The 24,512-nt window shown below is 38.0% G+C and overlaps 1 protein-coding gene across 1 annotated transcript in view; it reads left to right on the top strand.

Moving 5' to 3' along the window:
• Positions 1-24,512, top strand: part of TENM1 (teneurin transmembrane protein 1) — a 670,347-nt gene that overhangs the window by 361,745 nt on the left and 284,090 nt on the right. Inside the window, exon 8 of the mRNA XM_055565537.1 lies at positions 23,482-23,681. Coding sequence (XP_055421512.1) covers positions 23,482-23,681 — 200 coding nt within the window. The remainder of the gene's footprint in view (positions 1-23,481; positions 23,682-24,512) is intronic.

The following is a 24,512-nucleotide window of genomic DNA, read 5'->3' as shown; positions in this document are numbered from 1 at the left end:
AGTGATTCAGTATTTGTACAGACTATACTTCAGTGTAACTTATTATAATGGCTATAATTCTCTGCTATACAATATTATCTTTGTTGCTTATCTATTTAATCTTTTAACCCCATATTTCTAATTTGTCACTTCCCTTTCCACACTGGTAACCATTAGTTTGTTTTTTATATCTGCGAATCTGCTTCTGTTTTCCATATATATTCATTTGTATTGTTTTTTAGATTCTATATATAAATTATATCATACAAGTATTTGTCTTTCTTTGACTTGTTTCACTAAGCAGAATATTCTCTAGGTTCACCCATGTTGCTGCAAACAGTGATATTTTATTCTTTTTATGGCTGAGTAATATGCCATTGTGTGTGCATGTATATATACATACACACAATGGAATATATGTGTATATACCACATCTGAAGCCAATCATCTGTTGATGGGCAGTAGGGCTCCTTCCATTTGTTGATCATTGTAAATAAAGATGCTGTGAACATTGGGGTGCATGTAACTTTTCATTTTTTCTATTTATATACCCAGGAGTTGGATAGCTGGATCATATGATAGTTTAATTTTTATATTTTTTTGAGGCAACTCCATACTATTGGTGTGTGCACCAATTTACATTCCCACCAACAGTGTACAAGGATCCCTTCACTCCACATTCATTCTAGCATTGGTTATTTGTAGACTTTTTGATGGTAGCCATTCTGATAGTTGTGAGGTGATATCTCATTTTTGTTTTGATTTGCATTTCTCTAATAATTAGCAGTGTTGAGCATCTTTTCATGTGCCTGTTAGCCATCTGTATATCTTCTTTGATAAAACATCTGTTTAAGTCTTCTGTCCATTTTTTGATTGGGTTGTTAATTTTTTGATATTGATTGTAAGAGCTCTTTGTATAGTTTAGGTATTAACCCCTTGTTGGTCATATTGTTTGCAAATATTTTCTTCCTTTCAGTAGGCAGTTTTTTCATTTAGTTTCCTTGTTTCCCTCACTATGAAAAAGCTTTTAAATTTGATTAGGTCTGATTTGTTTATTTTTGCTTTTATTTCTTTTCCCTTAGGAGACAAATCCCAAAAAAATGTTGCTGTGATTTATGTCAAAGAGTGTTCTACCTGTGTTTTCTTCTAGGAGTTCTGTGGTTTCAGGTCTTGCATTTAGGTTTTTAATCCATTTTGAGTTTATTTTTGCATATAGTGTGAGGAAATGTTTTGACCTCATTGATTGACATGTATCTGTTCAGTTTTCCCAACAGCACTTGTTGAAGAGTCTGTCTTTTCTCCATTGTATAATTTTGCCTGCTTTGTCATAGATTAGGTGACCATAGGTGCATGGTTTAATCTCTGGGTTTTCTATCCTGTTCCATTGATCTATGTGTCTGATTTAATGCCAGTACCATGCTTTTTGATTACTGTAGCTTTATATTATAGTATGAACTCTGGGAACATGATACCTCCAGCTTTGTTCTTTATTCTCAAGATTGCCTTGGCAATTCAGGGTCTTTTTGTGGTTCCATATGAATTTTAGTGTTATTGTTCTAGGTTCTGTGAAAAATGTGATGGGCATTTTAATAGGAATTGCATTAAATCTGTATATTGCTTTGGATAGTACGGCCATTTTAACAATACTAATTCTTCCAATGCAAGAGCGTGGGATATCTTTCCATTTCTTTGTATCATCTTCAGTTTCCTTCATCAATGTTTTATAGTTTTCAGAGTATAGGTCTTTCACCTCATTGATTAAGTTTTTCTTAGATATTTTATTCTTTCTCTTTCTGATAGTTAATTATTAATGTATAGAAAAGCAACTGATTTCTGTACATTAGTCTTGTATCCTGCAACTTTGTGGAGTTCGTTTGTTAGTTCTTATAGTTTGAGGATGAAGACTTTAGGGTTTTCTATATGAAGTATCATGTCATCTTCAAAGAGTGACACTTTTAATTCTTCCTTTCCAATTTGGATGCCTTTTATTTCTTTTCATCGTCTGATTGCTGTGGCTTGAAATTCCAATACTATGTTAAATAGAAGTGGCCATCCTTGTCTTGTTCCTGAATTTAGAGGAAAGGCTTTCTTTTTCACCATTGAGTATGATGTTAGCTGTGTGTTTGTAATAAATTGTCTGTATTATGTTGAGATATGTTCCCTCTACCCACTTTAATGAGAGTTTGCATCACTAATGGATGTTAAATTTTTGTCAAATGCTTTTTCTATGTCTGTTGAGATGATCATGTAATTTCTATTTCCATTCCTCCTTTTGTTTATGTTGTGTATCACATTGATTGATATGTGAATTCTGAAGCATCCTTGCATCCTTGGAATAATTCCAGCTTGGTCATGGTATCTCATTCTTTCTGTGTATTGTTGGATTTGGTTTGCTAATATTTTGTTAAGGAATTTTGCATGTATATTTCATCAAATACATTGGCCTGTAATTTTCTTTTTTTTAGTTGTGCCTTTGTCTGATTTTGGTATCAGGGTAATGGTGGCCTCGAATGAATTTGGGGATGTTCCATCCTCTTCAACTTTTTAGGATAGTTGGAGGATAAGTATTAGTTCTTCTTTATATGTTTTATAGAATTCCCCCATGGAGCTGTCTGGTCCTGGACTTTTGTTTGCTGGGAGTTTTGTAATTATACCTTCAGTTTTACTACTAGTGGTCACTCTGGTCATATTGTCTGTTTCTTCTTGATTCTGTCTTGGAAGATTGTATCTTTTAAGAAATGTGTCTATTTCTTATAGGTTGTCCAAGTTGTTGGCATACATAAGGGTCTTGTTTATTTTTTTTTTAATCTAATCAGCCATCCTGTCTTTTGATTGGAGCATTTAGTCCATTGATGTTTAAAGTAATTTTGATAGATATGTACTTATTGCCATTTTATTACTTGTTTTCCATTGATTCTAAATGGTAATCTTGCTGGGTAAAGTATACTAGGTTGCAGGTTTTTCCCTTTTAGGACTTTGAATACATTATGCTACTCCATCTGGCCTGCACAGTTTCTGTGGAGAGATCCGCTGATAGCATTATGGCGACTCTCTTGTATATGACTCTGTTTTTTCTCTTCTGCTTTAGAATTCTCTCTTTAACTTCTGCCATTTTAATTATGAAATTTCTTGATATGGGTCTGTTTGGGCTTATCTTGTTTGGGATCATCTGTGATTCCTGTACCTGGATATCACTTTACTTCTTCAAGTTTGGGACTTTTTTAGTCATAATTTCCTCAAATACATTTTTGATACCCTTCTGTCTATTTTCTGTTTTTTGGAGTCTGAGTATGTTGGAAAGTTTAATGTTATCTTAGAGATCTCTTAAGTTGTATTCGTTTTTTAAAATGTATTCTTCTTTCTGCTGTTCTGATTCAGTGGTTGGTATTATTCTATCTTCCAGACCACTATGTGTTCTCTGTATCACTCAGTCTGCTCTTCATTCCCTCTAGGGGGTCTTTTTGTTTCAGCTTTTGAATTATTCATTTCTGATTGGGCTACTTCCTTGTTAAAGTGTTCATTGTTTAGATCAATTCTTTTCCATAATTTAGTTAACATTTTTATACCAATGTTTTGAATTCTTTATCTGATAAATGATTATCTGATAATTTGTTTATTTCTGTTTCAGTATTCATTTTTTCAGGGCTTTTCTCTTGTTCTTTCAATTGTGAGTAGCTCCTCTGCGTTTTAATTTTGCTCAACTTTTTCCATCTGTGTGTGCATGCTCAGTCGCTTCAGTCATGTTGGACTCTGTGCAACCCTATGTAGCAGTTACCTATTATGGTCTTGAAAGAGTTTTCTGATGTAGGAGCATCTCTATACAGACTGATTGTGCCCAGTGCCTTTGATGGGACAACTGGTTTTTTTTTTTTTTTTTCACTTTTTTCTGATTTTTATTGATATTTTCTACAAACTTCATGTATTTATCTTTTTTTTTTTTTAATTTTATTTTATTTTTAAACTTTACATAACTGTATTAGATTTGCCAAATATCAAAATGAATCCGCCACAGGTTTACATGTGTTCCCCATCCTGAACCCTTCTCCCTCCTCCCTCCCCATTCCATCCCTCTGGGTCGTCCCAGTGCACCAGCCCCAAGCATCCAGTATCGTGCATCGAACCTGGACTGGCAACTCATTTCATACATGATATTTACATGTTTCAATGCCATTCTCCCAAATCTTCCCACCCTCTCCCTCTCCCACAGAGTCCATAAGACTGTTCTATACATCAGTGTCTCTTTTGCTGTCTCGTACACAGGGTTATTGTTACCATCTTTCTAAATTCCATATATATGCGTTAGTATACTGTATTGGTGTTTTTCTTTCTGGCTTACTTCACTCTGTATAATAGGCTCCAGTTTCATCCACCTCATTAGAACTGATTCAAATGTATTCTTTTTAATGGCTGAATAATACTCCATTGTGTATATGTACCACAGCTTTCTTATCCATTCATCTGCTGATGGACATCTAGGTTGCTTCCATGTCCTGGCTATTATAAACAGTGCTGCGATGAACATTGGGGTACTCGTGTCTCTTTCCCTTCTGGTTTTCTCAGTGTGTATGCCCAGCAGTGGGATTGCTGGATCATAAGGCATGTCTATTTCCAGTTTTTTAAGGAATCTCCACACTGTTCTCCATAGTGGCTGCACTAGTTTGCATTCCCACCAACAGTGTAAGAGGGTTCCCTTTTCTCCACACCCTCTCCAGCATTTATTACTTGTAGACTTTTGGATTGCAGCCATTCTGACTGGTGTGAAATGGTACCTCATAGTGGTTTTGATGTGCATTTCTCTGATAATGAGTGATGTTGAGCATCTTTTCATGTGTTTGTTAGCCATCTTTATGTCTTCTTTGGAGAAATGTCTATTTAGTTCTTTGGCCCATTTTTTGATTGGGTCATTTATTTTTCTGGAGTTGAGCTGTAGGAGTTGCTTGTATATTCTCGAGATTAGTTGTTTGTCAGTTGCTTCATTTGCTATTATCTTCTCCCATTCTGAAGGCTGTCTTTTCACCTTGCTAATAGTTTCCTTTGATGTGCAGAAGCTTTTAAGGTTAATTAGGTCCCATTTGTTTATTTTTGCTTTTATTTCCAATATTCTGGGAGGTGGGTCATAGAGGATCCTGCTGTGATGTATGTCAGAGAGTGTTTTGCCTATGTTCTCCTCTAGGAGTTTTATAGTTTCTGGTCTTACGTTGAGATCTTTAATCCATTTTGAGTCTATTTTTGTGTATGGTGTTAGAAAGTGTTCTAGTTTCATTCTTTTACAAGTGGTTGACCAGAGTTCCCAGCACCACTTGTTAAAGAGATTGTCTTTAATCCATTGTATATTCTTGCCTCCTTTGTCGAAGATAAGGTGTCCATATGTGCGTGGATTTATCTCTGGGCTTTCTATTTTGTTCCATTGATCTATATTTCTGTCTTTGTGCCAGTACCATACTGTCTTGATAACTGTGGCTTTGTAGTAGAGCCTGAAGTCAGGTAGGTTGATTCCTCCAGTTCCATTCTTCTTTCTCAAGATCGCTTTGGCTATTCGAGGTTTTTTGTTTTTCCATACAAATTGTGAAATTATTTGTTCTAGCTCTGTGAAGAATGCTGTTGGTAGCTTGATAGGGATTGCATTGAATCTATAGATTGCTTTGGGTAGTATACTCATTTTCACTACATTGATTCTTCCAATCCATGAACATGGTATATTTCTCCATCTGTTAGTGTCCTCTTTGATTTCTTTCACCAGTGTTTTATAGTTTTCTATATATAGGTCTTTAGATTCTTTAGGTAGATATATTCCTAAGTATTTTATTCTTTCCGTTGCAATGGTGAATGGAATTGTTTCCTTAATTTCTCTTTCTGTTTTCTCATTATTAGTGTATAGGAATGCAAGGGATTTCTGTGTGTTGATTTTATATCCTGCAACTTTACTATAGTCATTGATTAGTTCTAGTAATTTTCTGGTGGAGTCTTTAGGGTTTTCTATGTAGAGGATCATGTCATCTGCAAACAGTGAGAGCTTTACTTCTTCTTTTCCAATTTGGATTCCTTTTATTTCTTTTTCTGCTCTGATTGCTGTGGCCAAAACTTCCAAAACTATGTTGAATAGTAATGGTGAAAGTGGGCACCCTTGTCTTGTTCCTGACTTTAGAGGAAATGCTTTCAATTTTTCACCATTGAGGATAATGTTTGCTGTGGGTTTGTCATATATAGCTTTGATTATGTTGAGGTATGTTCCTTCTATTCCTGCTTTCTGGAGAGTTTTGATCATAAATGGATGTTGAATTTTGTCAAAGGCTTTCTCTGCATCTATTGAGATAATCATATGGTTTTTATTTTTCAATTTGTTAATGTGGTGTATTACATTGATTGATTTGCGGATATTGAAGAATCCTTGCATCCCTGGGATAAAGCCCACTTGGTCATGGTGTATGATCTTTTTAATGTGTTGTTGGATTCTGATTGCTAGAATTTTGTTAAGGATTTTTGCATCTATGTTCATCAGTGATATTGGCCTGTAGTTTTCTTTTTTTGTGGGATCTTTGTCAGGTTTTGGTATTAGGGTGATGGTGGCCTCATAGAATGAGTTTGGAAGTTTACCATCCTCTGCAATTTTCTGGAAGAGTTTGAGCAGGATAGGTGTTAGCTCTTCTCTAAATTTTTGGTAGAATTCAGCTGTGAAGCCGTCTGGACCTGGGCTTTTGTTTGCTGGAAGATTTTTTATTACAGTTTCAATTTCCGTGCTTGTGATGGGTCTGTTAAGATTTTCTATTTCTTCCTGATCGAGTTTTGGAAAGTTGTACTTTTCTAAGAATTTGTCCATTTCTTCCACGTTGTCCATTTTATTGGCATATAATTGTTGATAGTAGTCTCTTATGATCCTTTGTATTTCTGTGTTGTCTGTTGTGATCTCTCCATTTTCATTTCTAATTTTATTGATTTGATTTTTCTCCCTTTGTTTCTTGATGAGTCTGGCTAATGGTTTGTCAATTTTATTTATCCTTTCAAAGAACCAGCTTTTGGTTTTGTTGATTTTTGCTATGGTCTCTTTTGTTTCTTTTGCATTTATTTCTGCTCTAATTTTTAAGATTTCTTTCCTTCTACTAACCCTGGGGTTCTTCATTTCTTCCTTTTCTAGTTGCTTTAGGTGTAGAGTTAGGTTATTTATTTGACTTTTTTCTTGTTTCTTGAGGTGTGCCTGTATTGCTATGAACTTTCCCCTTAGGACTGCTTTTACCGTGTCCCACAGGTTTTGGGTTGTTGTGCTTTCATTTTCATTCGTTTCTATGCAAATTTTGATTTCTTTTTTGATTTCTTCTGTGATTTGTTGGTTATTCAGCAGCGTGTTTGTTTTTCTTTGTTCGTTTTTTCTCTCTTTCTTTTCCTTCTCCTTTTCATTAACATCGCATTTTTGAAATTCCAAACTGTACTCTAGATTTCTAATTTTTGTTTTTATGTATTTGTTACCAATTTTGTACCTTTAAGAACCCAATCTTCAGGACCCATTTTTCACTAGTGTACGAGATTACTGGCTTGACTGCTCTCTCTCCCTTTGGACTCTCCATTTTCTCCACCAGGTCACCTGTATCTCCTCCCTAACCCCTCTCTACTCTACCCAACTCTGTGAATTTCTGTGTGTTCCAGACGGTGGAGAACACTTAAGGAACTGATTACTGGCTGGATCTGTCTCCCGCCTTTTCATTTCCCCCTTTTATCCTTCTGGCCACCTCTGTCTCCTGCCTCCTTCTTCTCTTCCCTGTATAACTCCGTGAACATCTCTGAGTGGTCCAGTTGTGGAGTGCACATAAGGAAGTGACTACTGGCTAGCCCACTCTCTCCACTATTGACTCCACCTCATCTCATTTGGGTCACCTCTAACTCCCTCCTCCCTCTTCTCTTCTCCATGTAACGCTGTGAACCTCTCTGAGTGACCCTCACAGTAGAGAAACTTTTCATCTTTAACGTAGATGTTTTATCAGTGGTGCTGTATAGAAGGAGAAGTTTTGAAACTACTGTAAAATTAAGACCGATAACTGGAAGCAGGAGGCTTAAGTCCAATCCCTGACTCCAGGGAACTCCTGACTCCAAGGAACATTAATTGACAGGAGCTCATCAAACGCCTCCATACCGACACTGAAACCAAGCACCACACAAGGGCCAACAAGTTCCAGGGAAAGACATAACAAGCAAATTCTCCAGCAACAAAGGAACTCAGCCCTGAGCTTCAAGATACAGGCTGCCCAAAGTCACCCCAAAACCATAGACATCTCATAACTCATTACTGGACATTTCATTACACTCCAGAGAGAAGAAATACAGCTCCATCCACCAGAACATCGACACAAGCTTCCCTAACCAGGAAACATTGACAAGCCACCTGTACAAACCCACACACAGCGAGGAAACGCCACAATAAAGGGACAACTGGTTTTGTTGTGGATGCAGATCAGAATTTTTCCTCAGGGTGTGCTGGCAGTGATGGCCTTGGTAGGGTGTGGGGCTGGAAATGAAGGAGCTAGAGCTGGTCAGGGTGTGAGGCGGGGCTTCCTCTCTGCTCAGTGGTTATCAGTGCTCTGTCAGGAACAGGGTCTGATACCAAGTTGCTGGAGCAGAAGCCCCAAGGGTGGGGCTCAAACTAGCTGTGTTTCCTTTTAAGTGTGTGATTTTCCCTCACCCCCCACTGGGACATTTGCCTCAGAGGAGGGGAGTGGTGCAGTAAGTGGGGCCCATGTGCAGACAGAGGTCTCATGCGCTGCCTGTATAGGGGTCTGCAGCTCTACTCAGATGCAGCCTCGGGTGTGAGCCCCCTTCATCACTTACAGTTGATCACTGCACTGCCTCCACCACCCCTGCTCCCTTGTGGAACTGCTCTGCAGGTCTGGTAGGACCCGCTTGGACTCGCTGCGTGTATCAGGTAGTCAACTGTGGTAGAGCAGCGACCCTCAGAGATCTGGGCTGCTTCTGAGGTGCTGCCTGAGGAAGTGTCAACCACAGTTACCACGATTCCACTGGGGCTCTGCCCCGCTACACTGAGTCACTTCTGCATCCCATGATCTAATCTTTTCTCTCAATCCTCTGTTTCCCAGATCCAGTGCCATGCTGTGGCCTGGAGTGCGCAGGGCCAGAGCATTCACTCTGCTCAGGCTGTGGTGCATGGCAAGGTGGTCTCAGGAAACCCAGCATCTGCTAGGGCAGATGTCTTTCTTCCCTGCCTGAGGGCAAGTCAGTGAGTCCAGTCTTCTCACAAGCAGAGTCCAGGCTTCACCAGACTTTCTATCTGATTCAGCAGTCCTCCAGACAGCTAAAGGGGGCTTGTCTTCTTCACACAATATTCACAGACTGGGCTGTTCCGTCTGTGGCTCATGCTGCTCCCTCCCCAGGGCCGGTATCTGCCCATGTGGTCTTCCTTTTCCTCCAAGTCCACTCCCAGGAACGCAGGTCCCAACCAGAGACTTTTCTCTCTGTCCTACCCATTATGTGGGTATCTTTCTTACAGCCTTGGTCATACAGGAGTCCTTCTACCAGTTTACATTTAGTTTTCAGTGAGGATTGTCCCACACGTAGATGTACTTTTTAAAATAATTATTTATTTATTTTGGCCGTGCCAGTTCTTAGTTGCGGCGCAGGGAACCTTCAGTCTTTGTCACAACGTGTGGGATCTTTAGTTGTGGCATGCGAACTCTAGTTGCAGCATGTGGGACCTAGTTCACTGACCGGGCATCAAACCCAGATGCTGAGCATTGGGAGTGTGGAGTCTTAGCCATGGGAGCACCAGGAAAGCCTTGTACATGTATTTTTGATATGTTCCTAGAGGGATGTGACCTCCACATCCTCTTACTTTGCTGTCTGGATCTCCCTCCTCTCTCTAAGAGTACTTTGCAATCTTTTATTTCACACCAAAGTTCTAGGTTCTCCAAACAGTCCCTCCTCCTCAAAGCAGTACACATGCAGTCGCACTCAAACAAGTACCCTTGGGAATTGAAAGTTAAACAGCAACACAAAATGCCCTTTCTGACCTCCTTTCCTTGTAGACTTAGCTGAAGAGGGGGGTGGGGGTGTGTGTGTGTGTGTGTGTGTGTGTGTGTGTGTTGTTTTTGTTTTTTGGCTTTGTTTTGTTTTCTTTTGACCTACAGCATAGTCACATTTGGCGGCCATTTATGCAATAACAATTCTGGACCCTGAACAACAGGTTGAATTCTAAATTTACTTACAGTTTCACTATATTTATTTCATAGACCCAGTCAGTAAAGATTCATTTTGTACCAAAGTAAAAAACTGCTGCAACTCCATCCAGGTAATCATTGTGCATTCAGATGGAACATAATCCTGCATTATAATTCTGTGGTTCTTCAATATTCTTTCATAGGACATGTGGATATTAAAATGTACTCAGCTGCCCTTTGAGTCAACCACAGTTTCAGTATCTTTTACTTAAAGGATATGAAAGCCTAGGACACTGTTGTAGAATTGGGAATAATTCATATAAGCACAACAAACCACATGAATAAAATAGTAGTCATGTACTAACAAAGCCAACAATGTTGGGACCATAACATTATTATTTTTAAAGATTGATGGCAAATTACAGTAAATGTTTCCTTTAATGCCATATAGATGTTTCTCTAACACAGGGTTTCAGGGGGCTCAGCTAGAGTGCTGCAGCTTGTTTTCAACTACATTAAATCACTTTATCAATATACTTCAGTTTTAACAAAAGCTTTTCTAAAGCTTACTGGAGACCTGACTTCTCAAATAGATTTATGGAAAGAGTTCACTATACTCACAGGTAAACTTATTTACAGTATAAAAAATTCATGCTAAATGTTCTTGGCCATATATGTTTTATGTTTTACCCTTGTTTCATTTTAATCCTCTTACTTGTTTTAATCATCTTCCTTTTTTAAAAAACTTTTTTTTTAAAAAACATACCTGTGATGCCATGTAAAATGTGTCTGCCTTTTGGTCCCTCTGGCCCAGTAGTCTACATCTGACAGAGGCACCAAGTGGTATGCTATAGAATGACATATTTATCCTCCTGAACTAGTCCTTGAAGGGCTAGAGAATCTTCCCATAATGTGCTAACAATATCTTATTTTTTTTGGAAGAAATAATCCATTGTAGAAATTTATCAGCCACATGTATATCTAATCCTATGGAGTGCCTGCTTGTATTATTTTTGGAGAAAGTTCAAACATTTACTAGCTTTTTCATGAAGTCAAAGGTAACTTTAGTGTGTAAAATTTCCTTTTGAAAATAAAGTGCTAGAGTTCCAGGATCTAATGCACAAGTTTGCATGTTTTCCTGTGCATATCTTTGGCAGTCCTATAGATAATATTCACCAATCTTTTCTTAGTCTTTGCCTTTCTAATGCTAAGAGCCTTTGGTTTTACTTTTTACTCTACTTGTAGCTCCTATGCTCCCTTAGTAATTTTAGTTGCCTTTTCATATTTCCATTTTATATTCTGCCAAAGGTGTCTTCACCAGAACTGTACACAGATACCATCTTGCCATTGCCAGGGGTTCAGTGAGAGGGAAGAATATATGTGAAAAGTTGAATTGTACAAGATTCTTGACCACCTCAAACCCTCCATTCAAATAATATCAAGGGGGGGAAGTGAAATCTTAGTATTTGGGAACATAGAATAGAAGCTCATGATTTTTAATGCTGTTTTGAGTCAAGGTAGTATTTTAACTGTGGTTTAAGTACTGTGGAAAGTTAACAAATAAAGCAGAAGACATAGCTTTTGCCCTTGAAAAAGTTCCTGTTAAATAGAGCTGTGAGAAACACGCATATATACACAGTGCAAAGTAACATGCAACCAACTGTTGTACAGAAATAGAAATAAAATGGCTAGGTGACTAAGAGGCCTAAAAGAAAGAAGATGAAAAGATTGTTATTATAGAAGTAACCTGAGCTGAGCCTTGAGAAACGAGAAAAATCAATCCTAGATGACCTTAAAGAGTGCCTGTTTAGGAGACTGGAATAATAGAGTGGTAAGGGGGAAATGCAGATGGTAATAGCCTGTGTGCTAAATGGATAATGAAGCAATAGAGGCAGCAGATGGAGACAGTTTGGCAAGGAAAAGAAGGAGATAAATAGTTTGATAACTAGATAAAAGGGCAGTTGGGTCATTTTATTCCTTTCTTTTTATTAAAGAGAGACGTGTGGTTGTTTGACTAAGACACCAATAGAGAAGGAGACATTGAGGACGCTAGGAAGAAAGGAGATAGTAAAGGGACCAAAGTTTCTTGGGAGAAGAGAAGGGGAGGGAGAAGCCTCAGAGATAAACTGACACCAATTGTATTGCACACTAAGTACGAGAGAGACATTTTGATACTATGGAAATAAGAGATAGGGGTTCAAAAAGGGAGCACTGTTCAATAAATGTTATCATCTATTATGATTATTGTTATTACTATTATTATGGTCTGTAATGTATTTTATTTGTGAAGAAAAGTTTTAATTTGATATATATTTTCTGGATTCCTAAAATGTTTTAAAATATGTAGCAATATGACAACCCATGAGAACTAGTGCCTAAGCTGGCCACTTCTCTTTCCCAAGACCTGGCACAAGATATATGTGTTCAGGTATATGTGCTCAGACTCTTTGCGACCCCATGGACTGTAGCCGGCCAGGCTCCTCTGTCCATGGGATTATCCAGGCAAGAATATTAGAGTGGGTCGCCATGCTTTCCTCCAGGGGATCTTCCCGACCCAGGGATCGAACCCAGGTTTCCCGTATTGCAGGTGGCTTCTTTACCAGCTGAGCCACAAGGGAAGCCCACAAAAGGGGAAGCTAGAGAAAATGAGCTATGACCTTCCCTGCTGCCACCTTTCCAAAGTCCAGAAGGATGTGATCAGAGTAACCTATATGTAACAAACATATAACATTGTATAAAATTTATAAAATAGGCATCCCTGCTGTGAACTACCAAGTGCATGTCCTACAAGTTGTGGCCAGGAGACAGTTCAGCCTCTAGATAGCAAGTGACCTTCTAATACCACTTGGAAACACATCAAAACTCTTATGACACTGTATGGTAGTTTGTGTGAATGCATGTGTAGGTTATGCATGGCAATTTATACCTTCCAACCATATTTTTTGTAACAGCTTTGTTGAGATATACAGTTGCATGATTAGAACTTTTAAAAAGTGACAGGAATATGTACATCCATATACAGTTGTCTCTTGGTATCCATGGAGATTGGTTTTAGGACCCTCACAGATACCAAAATCTGTGGATGCTCAAGTCCCTTATAAAAAATGGTGTAGAATTTGTATATTCAGTCCTCCCATATACCTTAAATCATCTCTATATAACTTATAATACCTGATACAATGTAAATGCTGTTAAATAGTTGTAAACTTGTGTGCAGCAAATTCGATTTTTGCTTTGTTGAACTTTCTGGGATTTTTTTTTTCTGAATATTTTTGATCTACCATTAGTTGACTCTACAGATATGGAAACCATGGATATGGAGGGCCAACTGTTATTTATATACTATGTAATTCACTGGTTTAATGTCTACAGCTCAGCGATTCTTAGTATATTTAGAGTTGGGTAGCCATCACTACAATTTAATTCTAGAATAGTTTCATCATGCCAAAAATATACTTCATAGGCACTGGCAGTCACTTCCTATTCCCAGCTCCCCGCAGCCCCTGGCTACCACTAATGTACTTTCTGTCTCTATAGATTTGCCTGTTTGTACATTTCATATAAACGCAGTCAAAATATGTAGACTTTTCTTTATGGCTTCTTTCACTTAACATAAGGTTTTCAAGGTTGTCCATGTTGTAGCATATACCAATACTTAGCTCCTTTTTATGGCTGAATAATATTTCATCGTATGAATATAACATATTTGTTTATCCATTCATTAGTTGATGAATCTTTATGGATTTTCACCTTTTTTGGGTGTTATGAATAATACTGATATATGTTCAAAGATACATCATAGAGTCTAAATCCAATTCAAAATTCATCCTTTAACTAATGGTACAATTTTAATAATGCCATTTTATTGCTGTCTGGGAAGATGTATGTAATAGTCAATAAGCTACTGTCCTGGAATCTGAAGTCTGTCAGTGTATGGTCATAACTGTTAACACTTATACTGTAGTGTATTTCTCAACTGTAAGAATAGGCTTCCCCGGTGGCTCAGTGGTAAAAAATTCTACCTGCCAAGGCAAGAGACACAGAGAGAAGGAGTCAATCCCTGGGTCAGGAAGATCCTCTGGAGGAAGAAATGGCAACACACTCCAGTATTCTTTCCTGGAAAATCCCATGGACAGAGGAGCTGGGTGGGCTACAGTCCATGGGGTCACAAAGAGTTGGACACGACTGAGCAACTGAACCTGCATTCAAGATTAGTTAATGGACTTTTCTACACAATTAGCTATGTATTATCAGTGTCAGTAAAACAGAGATATTTCATTTCTGAGCATATTTTATTCACAGTTAATTCCCAAAGATCTATGTGTGTAGATGATTTCAATTCTTCCTCCCACCAAACCTTGTACTGAAATGTCAAAGTACTAAATAAATTATCAAGATTACTATTTTATTTTATTAATTGATTGAAATAGCAATTACCAAGCACCTACTACATCCAAAGTTCATTCTTCCTGATCTTTTTCTTGCCTACTAAGTGTAACAATATGAAAGTGAAAGTGAAAGTGAAGTCGCTCAGTCATGTCTGACTCTTTGCGACCCTGTGGACTGTAGCCTACCAGGCTCCTCCATCCATGGGGTTCTCCAGGCAAGAATACTGGAGTGGGTTGCCATTTGGGATCGAACCTGGGTCTCCTGCATCGCAGGCAGACGCTTTAACCTCTGAGCTGCCAGGGACAATATGAAAGGCATGTGTAATACACTATCTGGAAAGTGAGAGTTGAATACATGTTTTTCTTGAATGGTTCATATAAGGAAAATTATACAAAGCCACATAGATGGACAGGATAGGTTTTTCATTATCTCCTTTTCATCTCTGAAAAAGATCACTTTTGATCACTGGGAATAAAACCATTTTGCTCCAAGCACAGATATTCTAAATTTCACGATTCAAGTGTTACTGCGAAACACTTATTATATTTGAAAGAACACAGAGAAGATGGTACTTAAATCATGAGACACACACTAGGACTAATTCAGGTGAAAGACCGTACCAAAGCCATTTGATTGTGTCTTTTAATGGTTTGGAACATGCTATAGGATGAAATGAAGGGGAACCAGGACCTTAAGGCTTATTTCTTTTTTATATCATTGGACAACATCCCCTTCCATTAAAATGGTACTTTTTTAGCTTAGGTACTTTTTATGAAATTTGCAAATGTCTTTAAAAGACTGTAAGATTGTTAACCTAGTGATTTTTACACAAGGACCTGGTAGTGGAATCTTGTAAATAACCATGCGTCAATGTCTTCTAGGAATCAATGTAAATAACCATGCATCAAGGTCCTTTTACACAAGGACCTGGTAGTGGAATCTTGTAAATAACCATGCATCAATGTCCCACTGAGTTTTGCACAGAATCATTGAATGCAGTCTAGTTATATTACGTAGAAAAAATAAACACATTTATATGTCCAGAATATAGTTTTTTCAGTTCAGTTTGGTCTCAGTCATGTCTGACTCTTTGAGATCCCATGGCCTGCAGCACACCAGGCTTCCCTGTCCATCAGCAACTCCCAGAGCTTACTCAAACTCATGTCCATCAATTTGGTGATACCATCCAACTATCTCATCCTCTGTCGTCCCCTTCTCCTCATGCTTCCATCTTTCCCAGCATCAGGGTCTTTTCCAATGAGTCAGTTCTTCACGTCAGATGGCCAAAGTGTTGGAACTTCAGCATCACTCCTTCCGATGAATATACAGGACTCGTTTCCTTTAGGATTGACTGGTTTGATCACCTTCCTGTCCAAGGGACTCTCAAGAGTCTTCTCCAACACCGCAGTTCAAAAGCATCAATTCTTCGGCACTCAGCTTTCTTTATGGTCCAACTCTCACATCTATATATGACTACTGGAAAAACCATAGCTTTGACTAGATGGACCTTTGCTGGCAAAGTAATATTTCTGCTTTTTAATATGCTGTGTAGGTTTGTTATAGTTTTTCTTCCAAGGAACAACCTATCTTATAAGAACAACACTATTATAATCACATTATTAGTATTCAGGTATGTGTCTCAATGAAACTTTGGTTTAGTCAATAGAACCACTATACATGATGTCCGTCACCAGTTCCTCCATCTGTATTTAATCTTACAGGTAGATTGACCTTTTCCTTTGCATCACCAGTTTGCCATCCTTCAACCTGGCCTGTCTGCCATTGTTTTTTTCCTACTCAGCAGTTGATGCCTGTGTTGCAACCTATAAAGAGAGTGTTTAGCTCAAACTAAATTGGTGGATATTGGTGACACTGTGATAACTACAGTACCTCACAGTTTGATATAATCCGTGGCTCTCTGCCCTTCTTCTTGGATTTGTGCAGGAGGCATTTGTTATTAGAGAATATGTTCTTCTAGGGCCTTCTGATATACTTCAGTAAAATAACTGATTAAATGACAATTAAAACATGAATATTACAAAATCTGTACCCTAGTGGTATATTTTAACTCTGCCACTGATGATTTGCAAATGAAGAATCAGAGTCAACGTTAAGTTTGTCCAAAAGTATTCCACTTACCTATATTGATACAGAATTTCATTGTGAAATCACGCTACATACTGTTTTTTGCATGTAATTTCCTTCTCTTTGGTTTTCCCCTTTGAACTACATTAAGAAAACTAATGAAATAATAAATTAACCAATAATCACTATATTGTAATCCATAACTAGTTTTGAGAGAAGTGAAAATAGAGCAGTCTATTTAGTGAAGTAAATTGCTAACAGGGAGATACCTTCCTTTCTGATGCGCTAAGCTCTAAAAGGTTAGGGGCTGAGAAATTTTGTATCTGCAAGCTGTGAGAATTTTTCTAATACCAAATCACTGCAAAAAAACCTTGCTTTGCTATTTTTATTTAAATTATAGTCCACATGTTCATTCATGTTAGTCTGTCTCTTTAACTACCTTGTCTTAACTGTGATACCAGTTCTCAAAGGGTAAGACCATCTTCTTTTAAAATCATTTTATAGATGACATGTATATATGCTTTGTATATTTAGTAATTCTAAAAACCAGGGAACTGAAACAACACAACTTCACAAGTTTCTTTTGATTTAGTGAATAACATTAAAGTGGCCTTATGCAATATATGATGCTATAAAATGCAGAAGAGAGAGATACTGTAGCATTTGGTAAGGCTCATATATAAAGGTTAATGTCAAAAAAAAAAAAAAGGTCAGTGTCCATCAGCCAGTTTTGTCCTGAGTTCTTAAAAATGACAACATCTGCATTCATTGGAGACCATTTTCAGCACCTTTAAAATACTATTTGCTGAACCTAAAACATTTTAAATTGTCTTATATTTATAATATTGTTTGCATGACCAAATGATGCATTTTAACCAGTGATAAAAGCCCCTAATGAGGCTAGCAGTTGGATAAACTGAACATTAAGTTGAGAATAGAAGTGTCCACATAAATACAGTCTGTTAAGTACTGCTCATTGAAGAGATCTGTCTGCTCCAGGACCTTGAGAGTTAAATGTATAATCAACCCTTTATGGACCAAACTTCTGTCTCACATGGAAAAAATAACTTCCACTGAAAAATAGGGTCCTCAGTTGGTCATTTATGATCTCAAAGGGCATATTTTATTACAAATGTCAATTTCACAAAATTATGTGTCCTGTAATACATAATTATGTTCAAAATTGCATTTGAAATCTATTATTAACAGTTAACAGTGAACATTCTTAAAATAGTTATTACTCTTGGCCTTAACACGAAAAGCAATAATGGAGGTATTTTAGGGAGTTAAAAGCTGCAAGGCATTGGCCTCTGAATAAAGTCACTGCAGGTGTGTTTCTTAATGGGCTGTTAATTTTATAGCTGGTGAACACAAAGGACAGAGACCATGTGTGTTTTTAAACTGTGTTTGGTGTGGAAAAGGAGTTGATGGCTGAAAAATATAAAGGCAGTGTGAAATAAGGCCAAATTGAGCTTGCCCTCCTGAGATGTAATCCTCCTTGCTCAAAACCAAGGCCAACTCAATTCTTGCCACTCTACTTCTGTTCCCACCCCCACATAACAAAGACTCCCAGAGAAACTTATATTAAGCCAGCACATCAGAAATAATTAGAAAATATGACAACAAATAATAAAGACCTGATACACTAACACTCTCTCACACTAACCAGCTCTATAAGAGCTGTTTCCTGTTTTTGCTACTAAGTCACTCAAACTTAGAGTTTTGACTCCCTCCTCCTGCATCCCTCATACCTAGGTTCTCAGGGTTCTTAGAACCTTGCATCTCAGTGTGTGCGCTGAGGACCAAGAAACATGAGCGTTACTTGGGAACTCACAAGATCTAAGTTCTCCAACCAGGGATTGAACCTGGGCCACCACAGTGAAAGCATCTTTTCTTCCTGGGGAAATAATTTGTTTTATTGTTATCAGTTCAGTTCATGTTCAGTTCAATCGCTCAGTCATGTCTGACTCTTTGTGACACCATGGACTGCAGCATGCCAGGCCTCCCTGTCCATCACCAACTCCTGGAGTCTACCCAAACTCAAGACTGAAGCGACTTAGCAGCAGCAGCAGCATGTCCATTGAGTCGATGATGCCATCCAACCATCTCATCCTCTGTCGTCCCCTTCTCCCATCTTCAGTCTTTCCCAGCATTAGGGTGTTTTCAAATGAGTCAGTTCTTTGCATCAGGTGGCCAAAGTATTGGAGTTTCAGCTTCAACATCAGTCGTTCCAATGAATATTCAGGACTGATTTCCTTTAGGATGGACTGGTTTGATCTCCTTGCTGTCCAAGGGACTCTTAAGAGTCTTCTCCAACACCACAGTTCAAAAGCATCAATTCGTGTTCCCCAGTGCACCAGCCCCAAGCTTCCTGTATCCTGCATCGAACCTGGACTGGCAATATTGTAAAGTAAAAAAAAATAATAATAACAAAAGCATCAATTCTTTGGCACTCAGCTTTCTTTATAGTCCAACTATCATATCCATACATGACTACGGGAAAAACCTTTGACTAGACAAACCTTTGTTGGCAAAGTAACATCTATGCCTTTTAACATGCTGTCTAGGTTGGTCATAACTTTTCTTCCAAGGAGCAAGCGTCTTTTAATTTCGTGGCTACAGTCACCATCTGCAGTGATTTTGGAGACCAAGAAAATAAAGTATGTCACTGTTTTCACTGTTTCCCCATCTATTTCCCATGAAGTGATGGGACCGGATGCCATGATCTTAGTTTTCTGAGTGTTGAGCTTTAAGCCAACTTTTTCACTCTCCTCTTTCACTTTCATCAAGAGGCTCTTTAGTTCTTCTTCACTTTCTGCCATAAGGGTGGTGTCATCTGCATATCTGAGGTTAATATTTTTCCCTGCAATCTTGATCCCAGCTTGTGCTTCATGTAGCCCAGCATTTTGCATGATGTACTCTGCATAGAAGTTAAATAAGCAGGGTGACGATATACAGCCTTGACGTATTCCTTTCCCAATTTGGAACCAGCCCATTGTTCCATGTACGTTCCTAACTGCTGCTTCTCAACCTGCATACAGATTTCTCAAGAGGCAGGTCAGGTGGTCTGGTATTCCCATCTCTTTCAAAGGCTTTGGCATAGTCAATAAAGCAGAAGTAGATGTTTTCCTGGAACTCGCTTGCTTTTTCGATGTTCCAACGGATGTCAGTAATTTGATCTCTGGATCCTCTCTGCCTTTTCTAAATCCAGCTTGAACATCTGGAGGTTCATGGTTCACGTACTGTTGAAGCTTGACTTGGAGAATTTTGAGCATTACTTTGCCGGCATGTGAGATGGGTGCAATTGTGCGACAGTTTGAGCACTCTTTGGCATTGTTATAAATAATAAATAATTATTATAGTAATTATTATATAATAATTTGTTTATATAATATATATGTTATAATTTGTGTATATATAATAATATATAATAATTTGCTTTATTGATATAAATAATTATAAAGAATAATCTTTATAGTTTAGATATTTTTTTATAAGAAACATATAATTAGATATTTCTTCTTCATTCAGTTTGGTCGTTCTTACTGTTTAACACAAATGTCTAGTTCATGACTCCTTATTTTTAATGATAGGTACAGGTATATGGGAGAAGGAAATGACAACCCACTCCAGTTTTCTTGCCTGGAGAATCCCATGGACAGAGGAGCCTGGCAAGCTACAGTCCATGGGGTTGCAAAGAGTCGGACGTGACTGAGAGCAACTAACACAGACACACACACACACACACACACACACACACACACACAGATATATGGGGCTTCCCCGGTGGCTCAGATGGTAAAGATATAGATATATGAAATTTATCTTCCATCTTCCTCGTGCTTTCTAATTGACCCATCTAGTCCGTCTTCCCTTTCTTGTCTTCATTTAGAATAAATTATTTTTATCTCAGTACTATTTTCTCTATGCTAGTTCAAAAAATAAATTTTTATCTTTTAGTATTTATGCTCAAAATTACAATAAGATTTTTGAATTTATAGTAGTCTGAAGTTAATTGATATTTATACCATTCCTTAGGATAATCCAGCTTTACACTTCCCAGATAATATGTGATTTTTTTAACCTAATTGTGGCAAATATGGTCATATATATTTAAAGTATACATCATGATGACTTGATATACATATATATTATAAAATGGTTTCCAAGATCAAGATAATGAAAACATTTATCAACTCACATCGTTAACACATGTCAGCTCGTGTGTGTGTGTGTGTGTCTGTGGTTGAAAATGCTTAATATTTACTCATAGCAATTTTCAAGTATATATTACCATATCATGAACTATATTCACTATGCTGTATATTAGAGCCTCAAAACTTTTTATAAGTGAAAATTTGTTTCCTTTGACCTATATCACCCCCTTTCCCCCTCCCTCCAGCCCTGGCAACCAGCATTCTATTCTTGTTTGTATGAAATCAACTTTTGTCTGTCTGCCTTATTTCACTAAGCACAATGCCCTTCAGATTCATCTTTATCCATTTATCCACTGAAGGACATTCAGGTTGTTTCCATATCTTGGCTATTGTGAATAATGCTGCAATGAATGTGGGATCCTGATTCCAATTTCTTTGGATATATACCCAGAAGTAGCAATGCTGTATCATATGGTAGTTCTATTTTTGGCTTCCTTTGTGACTTAGCTGGTAAAGAATCCACCTGCAATGAGGGAGACCTGGGTTCGAAATCTGGGTTGGGAAGATCCCCTGGAGAAGGAAAAGGCTACCTACTCGAGTATTCTGGCCTGGAGAATTCCGTGGACTGTATAGTCCATGGGGTCACAAAGAGTCAGACATGACTAAACAACTTTCACTTTCACTTTTATTTTGCATTCCCACTGATGTAGCCACGCATTCCGGGAAACAAACTCACTCAGAAGGGCAATGTAGATAGTGGAGTGCAGTTTATTACACCGGTGGGCCTAAGGCAGAGTCTCCTCTTAGCCAAGGACCCCGACCAGCATTTGTGAAAATCTTTTATACCCCATGTGTACGTGTCTGAACCCACCACTCCAGATTCCTTGAGACTTACATAAACCAAGGAAAATACAATCCCAATAACCCCATGATTCACGTGCCATGTGCTCAAACAGTCAAACAATTAGCCAATAATCAATAAACTTGAGGCTACACTCCAATAGATTCAGAAAAATTTATGGCCTCTCTGGAGCAAGGGCTGATTAGTGTATGTTTTCTCTTAGGCGAAGAGTAACCTAGATACAATCTTCAAGGTTCCCCTGTCTGGAGGGGATCTTATCCTTCGTTGTTGTTTTCATAGGCACTAAACACAGAGTTCAGAGTCCATTGGAAAGGTGGCCGAGCATGATCAGCATGAACAGGCCTAAGATGGAGTCCAGGCCCTATGAATTCCTTCTTCACCACCAACAGTGCATAAGGGTTTTCTTTTCTCCACATCCTAACCAACATTTATCTCTTGTCTTTTTGATAATATCCAGCCTAACAGGAGTGAGGTGATATCTCATTGTGATTTTGATTTGCATTTCCCCAGTGATTAGTGATGTTAAACATCTTTCATATACCTATTGGTCATTAATATGTCTTCTTTGGAAAATATATATACTCAAGTCCTTTGTCCATTTTTAAAAATTGGATTATTTGCATTTTGTTATTGAGTTGTACAAGTTCTTTATATATTTTGGATATTAATGCCTTATCAGATACACTTCGCCTTCCATCCTTTCCCTCTAACCCTACTTCCAGCTTCTTCGATCTACATACACGTACCTGCACCTTAGCTTTATAGAGTCTCTCTTTGTTTTGGTTCAAGCTGTTCCTTTCACATGGAAAATTCTTCCCCACAGAAAATTCTTCAATTCTTTTGAAATCCTTTCCATCCTTTAAGGCTCATCTTGAGTACCACTTCCCATAAATATGCTTTTCTGATTCACTCATTTGTTTATTCATTGAATAAATATGTACTGATCACAGAACTACATTCTTCTGGTTACTGGAGATAAAGCAATAAACAAAACAGCCACAGCCTCATGGACCTTATATTCTATCAGGTGAAAACAGGTGATAAACAGGAAATAAGTAAAACACATGTTATATTAAGTGGTGATAAGTGCTAAGAAGAAAATAAAAGAATATAAAGGGGGTTCAGACAGCCAGGAATGATGAGTATCCTCTGATCAAATACCTTTCCTTACTTTGTATACCCAATGCAAGTATTTTCCTTTACAATGTGGCTATTTGCATATTTGCCCTATTTTTCTCTCTTATATTCAAAGTTCCTTGAGACCAAGAACTTTATTTTACTCATCTTTGTATCTCCTTTACCATCTGAGCCACCAGGGAAGCCCATCATAAAGGAGATATCTCCTGGGGTTCTCCTGGTACCTCAGCTGGTAAAGAATCCACCTGCAATGCAGGAGACCCCAGTTCAATTCCAGGGTTGGGAAGATCCCCTGGAGAAGGGAACAGCTACCCAGTCCAGTACTCTGGGCTGCAGAATCCCATGGACTGTATAGTCAATGGGGTCACGAAGAGTCGGACATGACTAACTTTCGCTTATAGCTGTATCTCCTATACAGCTGTAGGTATCTTCTCCAGCTACCAAGACAAAGTTCAGTAAATAATGGTTAAAATGACTCAAATGATGGAAATAAGTGCAATAGTACTTAAGAGGAAGGAGAGACTGATACAGTGGTTGGTTGGGAAAGACTCCTTGGAGATAGTTAATTTGGATAAGGTTTTACAAGATGGGTGGGGTGAAAAGGAAGGAAGAGCTGAGTAAGTCTGATTTGATATATATGTTCTTGAAAATCTAAAAACCATTGTTTTATCAACTGACTAATATTATGAATAATTTTCTTTATTTTTAAAACCAGTGTTTCAGAAGGGACGGGCAATAGACACTGGAGAAGTTGACATTGGTGCACAGGTCATGCAGACCATTCCACCTGGCTTATTCTGGCGTTTTCAGATTACCATCCACCATCCTATATATCTGAAATTCAATATTTCTTTAGCCAAGGACTCACTGCTGGGAATTTATGGCAGAAGAAACATTCCACCTACACACACTCAGGTATTTGATATTGTAGATATTTCTTGACCCTTTCAGAGAGTGGCGGGATGAATAGTTCAGGGTTTGTGACTTGCAAAGTATGTGGGAGTCAAAGGTGATGGCAGACAATTTTGTAATGAGCAAATATCCAGAATAATCACAGTCAAGCGAATGAAAAAAAAAAAGATGCTATTGAGCAATAACAACTAGAATTTAGGAAAACAGATTCAAAAAAGGAAGTTTAAGAAAATATTCTTGCAACTGAAGTTCTGCTTCCTGAAACAAGATGGTCATGAGCCTTCCCAGCCCCGCCCTCTTTTTTAGTCTTGGTACCCACCCCTCCACTGGTTCCATACATTCCTGACCTGTTGTCCCAATAAAGGAATGCAAATCAAGAGGGAAATGAGTCAAAAAGGTGTGTTTTGTCTTGTAGGTAAAACATATTCCGTATTATTGTTAAGAAAAACTTAAATAGGTAAAACCTCTATGGTTTACAAGACCCTTCTAGAAACCTTTGCCACTTCCTTTCCCTTAATTTCTTTCCCTTATCTCTTCCTACACAAACCCATTTGAGGCCCTGTTCCATCTAGGTAGCATAAGGAATGGTAACCATCTGGGGCTTGGGATACATGTGCCATGTTCTTGTCCGATTAGGGACAAAAGAAAAGAGGACAAGGTCTTTGAATATTTCATTGTGTTACCACAAAAGTAGTACATTATGTTGAATGTTTTTTTTATGTTGAATGTTTTGACTATTCATTTATTAGTTTTAAAAACTAGAAAACTTTTTAATTTGTAATGACGATCATGGTAACATTTCAAGGGGAATGTCTATTTTCAAGTATCTTCTAT

Source organism: Bubalus kerabau, chromosome X, assembly GCF_029407905.1.
Source record: "Bubalus kerabau isolate K-KA32 ecotype Philippines breed swamp buffalo chromosome X, PCC_UOA_SB_1v2, whole genome shotgun sequence".
Classification (NCBI taxonomy): domain Eukaryota; kingdom Metazoa; phylum Chordata; class Mammalia; order Artiodactyla; family Bovidae; genus Bubalus; species Bubalus kerabau.
The sequence above is the reverse complement of the archived record's forward strand: the minus strand, read 5'-3'. Positions and strand labels throughout refer to the sequence as shown.